The sequence below is a fragment of the Vespula pensylvanica genome, chromosome 10 (assembly GCF_014466175.1).
Source record: "Vespula pensylvanica isolate Volc-1 chromosome 10, ASM1446617v1, whole genome shotgun sequence".
NCBI lineage: Eukaryota > Metazoa > Arthropoda > Insecta > Hymenoptera > Vespidae > Vespula > Vespula pensylvanica.
The window spans coordinates 7905907-7915959 of NC_057694.1; the positions used below are offsets into that span (position 1 = coordinate 7905907).

General features: G+C 33.0%; 2 protein-coding genes across 6 annotated transcripts in view; one reads left to right on the top strand and one right to left on the bottom strand.

Annotated features, from left to right (window-relative positions):
* Positions 1–3091: 3091 nt before the first annotated feature.
* Positions 3092–4867, top strand: LOC122632613. Its single transcript, XM_043819646.1, has 2 exons — positions 3092–3241; positions 3402–4867. The coding sequence occupies exons 1-2, from the start codon at positions 3235–3237 to the stop codon at positions 4082–4084; spliced, it is 690 nt and encodes a 229-aa protein (XP_043675581.1). The 5' UTR covers positions 3092–3234; the 3' UTR covers positions 4085–4867.
* A 1436-nt stretch (positions 4868–6303) lies between these two features.
* Positions 6304–10053, bottom strand: part of LOC122632609 (E3 ubiquitin-protein ligase SIAH1-like) — a 4321-nt gene continuing 571 nt past the window's right edge. Inside the window, exons 1-5 of one of the 5 annotated variants that reach the window (XM_043819636.1) lie at positions 9858–10041; positions 8805–9159; positions 8248–8487; positions 7961–8153; positions 6304–7880 (exon numbers count right to left, since the gene is read on the bottom strand). In XM_043819636.1, the coding sequence (XP_043675571.1) occupies positions 7703–7880; positions 7961–8153; positions 8248–8487; positions 8805–9033 (840 nt within the window). In that variant the 5' untranslated portion in view covers positions 9034–9159; positions 9858–10041 and the 3' untranslated portion in view covers positions 6304–7702. Of the gene's footprint in view, positions 7881–7960; positions 8154–8247; positions 8488–8804; positions 9160–9434; positions 9825–9857; positions 10042–10053 lie in introns of those variants that run through there. The other 4 variants (XM_043819639.1, XM_043819637.1, XM_043819638.1 and 1 more) reach the window with 4 other exon arrangements.

Sequence of the window (10053 nt, forward strand, 5' to 3'; positions counted from 1 at the left end):
GTTGTGCTGTCCGTTAGCGCTCTCCTTTCCACTCTCCGTTCTTCTCCCGACCGGAAAGATAACGTTTCTTTTCTCTTCCTTCTTCTTCTTCTTCTTCTTCTTCTTCTAGCTTTCTCTTACAATTTGTAATAAAATTAACGGTCTCTCGCGCGCCAACCCCTTCCTGCCTAAAATTTCGTTAACTTTACCTACCCATCGTTTCAAGATCGACTCAAAAAGGTATTTATCCTAGACCGAGAGACGTTGCTCGCGCTATTCCGCTTATTTCTTATATACGATACATGCATACGTAATATCGACGTTTCTTTCTGCGTGACTGGTTCGCGAACAAAGGGAGGAATCGGCTTTACAACTTGGCAGACGTTGTTAGATACCAACCGATGCCATTCATTTTTTTCAATTTCCGCTTGGACCAGTTTTCCTCGTTTCCCTTCCAAATTAATCGTCGATTAAATCGTCCGCTCGCGCAATACTCGACTGAATTTTTCGTCCGAGCATCGTACACGTATACATAGAGAGTAATAAACGCGAGAATACCATGGGATAAAAAAATATAAGATCGCCGAATTATATTACTTGCTTTCGTTCAGAGACGAAATTAAATTCAAATATATCATTGAGAAATCGTACGATCCAATTTTGAATTCTCTCATTAGGGGCAAACGAGTAATTAACAACGCATACGAGTGCGTACGAATCGCACGTGCGAGCCGTGCGTACGAACCGTACGTGCGAGCCACGCGTGCATATGCGAAACCGTGCGTTCGACGATCCAAACGCAATTTTCGAGTACCGCCTTGATATGCGCGTGGCTTGCATCGACGGAATAATAAAAATTCTCGAAGCTTGTCCTAAAATAGTCACCTACGAAACTCGATATGTCGATATGATTAAATCTTTTTAGGTAGTTCAGCAAATACACAGGAAAAATGATTCTATTCTCTAAAGATAAAACTTGATTAATATCGTGATGAAGTCAAAGTTCGATTAGAGAAAAGAGGGAATCCGAAAGAACGATTCGGCTTAAGTTTCGACTACGATCTGTTTTCTTTTCTTTTTTCCTTTTTGCTCGTCCCCTTTGATACACATTTCAGTGGTCAAAGTATCGACAAAATCCAAGGATTATGGTATAAGCTCGCAAGTCGAGTCCCCTGCAAGATTAACCCAAGTCTCCTTACGGTGGAACAATCTCGAGTATGTTGGCCTTCTCTTTCCTTCCTATCTCTTGAGAAGTTTCAAAAACGATGATTTATCGATGAGAAGGAAATTGATTTTTGCACTTGTGACTTTTTTTCACGATTACATGCAAATCTTTTAGACCTTATAGACGCATAACACTACAAAGAAAACTATCGGTGGATATTCGATTACGAGGATACCTTTCGTATTCCGTGAAACCGCGCAAATCTTCTTTTTTCATCTTTTTTGTTTTTCTTTTTTTTTTCGCAGCTTCTTTTTTTTCTTTTTCTGCTCTCTTCTACGCGCGCACTTACACACATACGTATGTAATTAAATAGTACGCAATGCGGACAAATAGACGGACAAATGCTCGAAGCAATCTCTTCGTATGATTTTATGCGATAATATAGAAAAGAAATATTTTGTTTACAATGTAACAATTAACACTCGTTATAAATTTATTAATAATGATTTTATTGTCTCAAGTATTTTATTTTCGATTTGTAAATCATTGATTTCATTAAATCGATTAAAGAGATATATCATTTTGGAAGATAACAATGGCTAATAACAAGCGATAACAACAAACCAATAAAAAGTATTTTATTTTCGAACACGACGCAATCGAATTTGTAAAATTCGTAGAAATGAACGTAATTCGTAAAAAATCATTTTAAAAGACTTGAGAATAATAATTTGTCTTAACCGAGATAAAGTAGGATTTCAAAGAAGCCGATATTATTTCGTAAAATTTCTGATTGATCGATATTCGAAAAGAAAATCAACTGTTCCAGAAATTGTAAGTAATTGTGTCAAGAGAACAAGATTCGGTATGATTGGGCAGGATTTAAAAAAGCGTGTCACGTAGCGATCAAATAACACACTAAATCGATCGATTTATCAGGAATTCGATAAATCTTACATCCAAAAGATTTCAAACGAGTCATTGTCTTCGATATATGAAATCAATTCTTTATCTTTGGAGAATTGAATTTTTCCTTAACTAACAAAGCCTTACATAAAACATCGGGGTGTATAAAATGCTTAGGTTTTTTTTAGATCACGTCTAGCTTTTTATACATACGTAGATACATTATGTATTACTGTTGTTGTTGTTAATTTTATTAATATTATTATTATTATTATATCTGTATCTATATATAATCTATACATACATATATATATATATATGTCGGTAAAATATAATCGATTTTTAAACGCTATGTACGTTTAAACGGCTACTTTTATGTCGACTAATCCGACGAAAGATTTTCTTCGAAGAAATTACTGCCACTCATCGAATTTTTTGTGGAATCAACAATATACGTTATCTCTGAAATCAACTTTTGTCCAACGAGTTTAAGCGATTCGTCATACTCTACGCTACGAACGTGACGTAGCTAACACGATTCATCAATTATTGTCGTATTCATTAATAGTGGTCAAAGTACATGGCTCTCGATGATCGCATGACTTCATGGATGTTTGCAAAGTTGGATAATTTTGTCTTTTTTTCTCTTCTTTTCGGCTAATATTCCATTAATACACGGAATAAAGATGAAAGAAAAAAATATATAATCGAATAGTTGAAAGGATCGGGTTGAAATAATTGATCGAAACGAATTATGCGTGATTGTAATTATTAGAGTAAATGAAATATCCTGGCGCCATATTCGCAAATAGGGAAGAAAAAAGAAAGGACTTATTACTAGGATAGAAATAATTTCGTATTAATGATTTAGACGTAAAAGTATATAACTTCGATGAGGGTTTCATATATATTTACTTCGTATTTTCTATTAATATCTTCTTTTATCTTTGAAAATTAATGAGATTTTAATCTTATTAGCTTATAGAAAAAAATGTCAAAGTCTGTAACGATAAAATTACGGGTAGATTAGATAAAAATACGTAAGATATAAAGCATCAAAAATGATAAGAGGGTTCGCACACGATTATAAAAGTCGCTTTTTCCCTTGATATTACCAGTTAACGATCAATTAAGCACCAAGAGCAAATATAGAAGAAGAAGTAAATCAACGTTCGTTTTTCATCATGAAAGGCAAGTCGTTGCAACTTACACTAGATATCGTATCGCTTAAAATTCATAAAGCTACATTTCCTTGTTTCACTGTCAATACGATAGAGGAGCATAGAATAGATAGAAACATTAGTATATCTCGAAACGGTTAGATCATTACTTACATTGAATATTCAAACAGGAGGATATCTGATAATAGCCGCGTTTGCGGCTGTCATGGTTACGGTATACGCCGAAGATAATCCAATACTTCCGGTTCCAACGTATTGTCCAGATGTGGACCCCGAAGATAGAACGATACATTTGGCACACGAATACGATTGCACGAAATTTTATAAATGCATAGGCGGAAACAAGGTCGAATTATTGTGCCCGTTCATGGACAAAGCGAAGACGCGAAGATTGCACTTCAACAAGGTGTTACAAGTTTGCGACCTCCCTGCAAGAGCCAATTGTAATTCTCCAGCGGTTCAAACAACGCCGCGGTCGAAAGACGAGTGGACCCCGGAGTGGACCTGCGGGAACAGACCAGTAGGCACATATTTGCCACACAAAACACGCTGTCACCTATTCTACCAATGTACCTCTTACGGACAAGTTCTCCAAAGATGCGCCGAAGGACTTGTTTTCAATCCGTATGCTCAAGTTTGCGATAAGTCTGGCAAATGCGTAGTCACGGATGTTTGCAAGGATTATAGGAATACAGAGGGAAGCTATTTGCCTGATCCTCTATCCTGCAAAAACGTTTATTATTGTAAGGAAGAAACAACGGAAAAGTACAGCTGCGACGAAAACGCAGAATGGAGCACCCAAAGTGACAAGTGTTTGCCAGCTGATCAGGCAAATTGTTCGCGAAAACTTTAATATTATAAGAAATAATTAGAAGCAACATATTTGTCCAAATTATACATCTTAGGATAAGACATATTCTGTATTTAATGTTTTATTCGTCGATTATTCTCATATAACTTATTAAATGTTCCACCTTCGCTTTTACAGCGTCTGATTTAATACAATATTTTCGATATGCATAAATATCGTACAGGCATCGTAGTTACCAATTCCTTCTATTTCCTTCTATGAATTTTGTTACACTTACTTGAAGCCAATCACTAACCGTTGAAATCAATTTGAAATTTATAATCAAATGAAATAAGATGTAATTACACGTTAATTCAATAAAGCGATTCGCTTTGAAGTAGGAAAGTGGACTGCGCTATTAAGGAATACCGACGTATTTTGCGAAGGTACATGTATTTAAAAATCATTACACATTTCTAACATTCCAAGGCATTAGAGTGTTAAATAACTTATAAAGTAAAGGTATGTCAAAAGTAAATGAGTAAATAAAGAAAAGATCTTAAATAAAAATTATATTAAAATTCGAATCCGAAGGTTCTATCAATGCTTCAGATACTTTCAGTAAAATTAAACGATATATATTTATAGCTACGACTGCACACGGATGATAGTGAGAGAGACGCGTATACGAAAAGAAAAAAGAAAAAAGAAATACAAAAAGAGAAAGAGAACCAAAAATTGGATAAAGTTTAAATCGAACGTGTAACTTTTGCGATACCTTCACTGAGCGATACCATTATAATTCGCAAAGAATGTTTGCTAAAAAATAAATTATTATAGTAAGAATTTAAACGCTATTTTATTAGCCCTAAAGCGTATTTTAATAATTTATATACACATCCCTTAGTAGTATATTTTTGTTTAACGCGAGTTATGTTTCTGTACATGCGTCATGTCTATTAAACCATACCGAAAGGGAATTACGTTCGTCACGCTTATGTTTATCAATAATATTGTGTAATTAATAATTTTACATGATATTTATATCAATTTGTGCTATTACCAAAATGATCATAGTTCGATAATTCATTGATAGATGTTTTATATCAATCCTATGTTATGGAACTTTTACTTTCGATTGTTTGCAATATTACAGGTAAAATAAGTATTTCCTTGTATGTACAATGGCAGAGCAACAATTAACATGAAAGTTCAATATCAATTTTGGGAATAACCGCCAAAAGTGTATTTCCTTTTTATCTCTATTAAAATTAACTGCTTATCTAATGCGTACATGTATAAATGTAAATATAACCATATAAGCATATATGCACTTAATCTCGTATGTGTACATAATGTGCAGTTGGTTCCCGTTTTTCGCAATATCGTAGATATCAACCGTTAAAAAATATTACCTCCTATATACAATTTCTCTTCCGTTAACGCTTTCCTTTCAATCCATAGAATGTTCGAATCTTCTTTGGATTGAAATCAATTTTTAATCACAAAAGCTGAACGTGAGAGGCATTGTTTTTCAACTGTCGATATGTATATCAGCATAATTTACATTATTAATTATTGTATCACATAAGAAGTTTTACTTTATTTACAGTAACATTTTTTCTTTACCTAAAATTTAAATATTTATAATGTTTTATATATATATATGCGTGCATGTGTGTGTGTGTGTGTGGGTATACATATATATATACACACACGCGCACACACACACATACATATATATCTATATATCTATGTATATATAATCAGATAGAGCAGCAATGGGAACACTTCTTCTGCTTAATCGTCTTATATTACAAAGTACGAAATTATATATAATTAATTCCAATAATAATTGTTATTATAATAATTTTTTTATACGTCTAATCAAACAGATCTAAAAGAATTTCAAAATTACGAAATATTTTATCGAATCCACTTAAGATGCAAACCAAAATTACAAAAAAGTAATATATAATTGTTGATTATATTTTACTTATCCTAATATTTACATTGTAGTCATATTTCAGTCTGGATTATCTCTATAAACAAAAAGATTTCTATCGCTTGAAATCTCAATTTATCATAATATCCATCCTCGCAAACTGATTAAAACTAGTTATCCATAATGTGATGTTTAATTCAAGCAAATCATTGATTTGATCACACTAAGGTATATCAAATTGAGATTTATGCGATTCCCATAAATTTTATATATAATGGAAAAAAAAAAAAGAAAAGAAAAAACACCACGCTACAATATAATATAATAATAAAGAAAATGAAAAAGAATAAATATTATTGTGATATCTAATTACAAAATCTATTCCGATGAAAAATGTTTTTTCGATCTTTCCAAACTTATTCTTAAACTTTGACTATGATTTCACATTTTTCTTTAGTTTATTTAGTTCAATTATGTACCAAGAAACAAATAATGTTTACATAGTCGTTTAATTGGTACATGCTATAACGCTTTCATTCCTGTCATCACCGTAAGGGTGCGAATCATACGATGCATAGAAATCAGAAATTTGTCAATCGCGTCACTATATCTGACTCTCGATAAGTAATAATATAAAACATATATATATATATCTACATACTTGTACATATATATACATATACGTGTAGTAATCACGTGTTTTTGTATGCAGTACTAGGTTCACTTCATGACCACAGAGTTTTTTGTCAAGCATATTTCAGGAAAAATGTCTGCATATAAAATGATTTGACTATATGAAATTGTCAAAACTTGACATTTTGCTCTTCTAAACTGCAAACGTTACAGTTAATAAGATATACCCATTCCCTGTGAATTTATCTTGCTTGATATTATGGACAATATACACATGTTCGAAAATATTGTGTAATTTACAATTTTAGAATTAACTTACAGCGTATAAAATAATACCTGTGAAACTGAACTTTTGTATATGTTTTTATACATTAAAATCTAAATATATGTATACAATTGTGTTAAATAATACAAGATAACGTTTATAAAAAGTTGAGAATTTTGAAAAGAAAATTAGTTAAAAGTCGAATACTAAAGGCAAAAGGTAAACCTATTAAAATTCTAACAAACGATTACCTCGGAAAAATTTAACGTTACTTTTCTTTAGCAGTGCATTATGCAAGCAGAGAGAGAGAGAGAGAGAGAGAGAGAGAGAGAGAGAGAGAGATGAATATGTTTAAGTAGATTAGATATAAAGATACAGACAAGTTTGTTAGGTAAATCGTATTAAATGGTGATATTCGTGAAGTATTCTTAACATTTAAAATAATATAAAATTCACTAGGGAATATTATATAAATAAAAATTTGATAAGAAATGACTAAGAGAAAGCATCGTGTAATGACTGTCAGGTACTTTCTATAAATTGGCCTTTTTTCGCTGCTTCAACCAAATAGCTGTTTATCTTATATTCACATGTATTATTAATATCACATACAAGTATACTTTAAAGCTTCTACACGGATGTTCTGTAACCAAGTGTGAATGTTGCACTTTGTCAATCCATTTCCAATATTTTCTAACATCCATATTGCTAATATTCATCTGTGGTAACATGAAAGAAATTATGTATGCATAGCAGGCAATCTTTCGTGTCAGTTTAGGAGTGTAATTCAAAGACTGCACGATATGTCTGACTTTTAAACTGTTTTCTCTGGCTTTTCTCATGCCATAGAAATTGTAACATTAATTCCTAGATTTCCATTATCCGCAAAAAAATTAGCAACAGATGTGTCAAATACAAGGCAGTCTGAATTTAAAATAGCAGACGAGACACCTTCATGTATAGAACGTGGCATAGCTTCCCACGTAAGGCGTCTCTTATGTCCATTTAGTTCTAGCCTATTGAAAATCATGCACATAACGACATATAATAATTACATCGATGTAAAATTGTAAAAGAAAATGAAAATGAGGTTTACCTGTAAGCAAAATTTTCTGCTTGCTTTCTCGAACCAATCAATTGAACGATCGCAAAAAATTGTTGATGCCCGTCATATTTTTCTTGCTTCTCAAGTACCAACATGAAATGATGACCATAACAAGATTGCATCATTACCCAATCCACAGCTCCGGGAAGATTTATATCAGTTGCCAGAAAAACTATGTCTTCTCCTATGAAAAAAGAAAAAGAAAAAAAAAAGGTAATTAATACATCACATATATTTTTGATCGTAGGCGTGCAGACGCGTATCATTTTAAACCATACCTTGAAGAGTAGTAATGCTTTTATGACTCGTAACAAGATGTGGCATCACTTGTTCAAGCGATCCTTGCCACTTACACGATGCACCAGGGCAAGGACAACTATATGGACGGAATTCGCACGCATCCTCGTGATCTGGCTTTTCGGTATGTACCAAAGATACCGTGCACCCGCTAATAGAGTATTTGCAAGGAAACATTACATTACTCGCTACCTTTTCCATAGCCAGATTGCGAATATTACCTAATTTAAAAGAAAACGAACACGATAAATGATACATAATAAATAAATATAAAAAGTTTTTGACATAAATATCGTCAGTTTCTCTAGCAATTATTCGTAATACTTAATTAAGATTCTTATTTCTCTCTTTTTACGCGTAGCTAATCGTGAAATAATATGAAAAGTATTTTCCAACGGTTAATACAATCTTACTCCGCTTAAATAATAAAACTAAGAAAAGATAAGATTAAGGCCCCGTATATATATTCCATACTACGTTAGATAATAAGCTATATATTTATAATTATCCTTATAACAGGAATAAATATTTTACATACCTAACGGGCCTCTACAAGTAGGGCAACAGGTAAGTTTTGGTCGACAGTTACTACAAACAAGGTGTCCACTTTGACACTGCAAGATGGGTGGCAGCACATAGTCAAAACAAACAGGACATTCGAATAGGCTTGCTAAATCAGTCGAACTGCTCAACGCCGATACGGATGAGGCTGAGGTACTGGCAACACCCCTCCCTTTTTTTCCTGTACTTATATTTAACTGTGACATGTTTTTCTCCTAGGTTAAGTACCAAGGCAAACAGTTTGATAACACAAATACAATAGTTTTTCAATACCAATGGCGTCTTTCAGACTCGGTGCAATCTCCTGGCACTTATCCACTCCATATCTGGAACTTAATTAGTTATTATTTAATATAAATAAAGAAATTCTTTAATATATTATATTTGATAATATGTATATATGTATGTATATATCATATGTTTATAAAGCAACATTATAATGTAATGTGATAAAATATAATATCTCATCATATCTAAACAAAACACAACATACTAATATAATCAAATAAAAGTAAATTTGCCTTTAATATATATGTTTTTTTTCGATTGACGTTTAATGCATAATAGATCTCCGATAGACACATTAATCGTATAACACAATATTTACTTCATTATATAATATGCGTTTTATCCACGATAACACTATCACTAAAAGTACGACAAAGAATATTGTAAATGAAAAGTTTTAGGCTATGAAGACAGAACAATTACAACAGACCCTTCATTAATCTTATTTGTGTCGAGTAAATTCATTGTCACCGGTATAACCATCAGTTTCTCACTATGAAGTGAGAGTATTTCAATGTATAATGTTTCCCGTGCGACGAGCCAATTCCATTTACGGCCGATTATTCGTACGCACGAGTAGAGTCACGGACGAGCATACATACACGGAGCAATGCAGTGTCGTAATATGTAGGCAAAAGTCAACACATAAACAAGATACAGTATGATGAACGTGTATGACTGTTCGTGGAAAATTCCACATGTAGCCGCGATTGCCAGCTAGAAGAAAACGTGTTCGACTTACCGAGATAGAGATTGTAGAAATGTTTTGAATCGTTGTTTCAAAAAATACAAGGGCTACTGCATGATCAGGATTGTGACATCAAAATACGATAAAAAGCACTTTGAAAAAACGATGAGAATGCCGGTGACGACGACGACGACGGCGACGGCGACGACGACGACGGCGACGACGACGACGACGACGACGACGACGACGA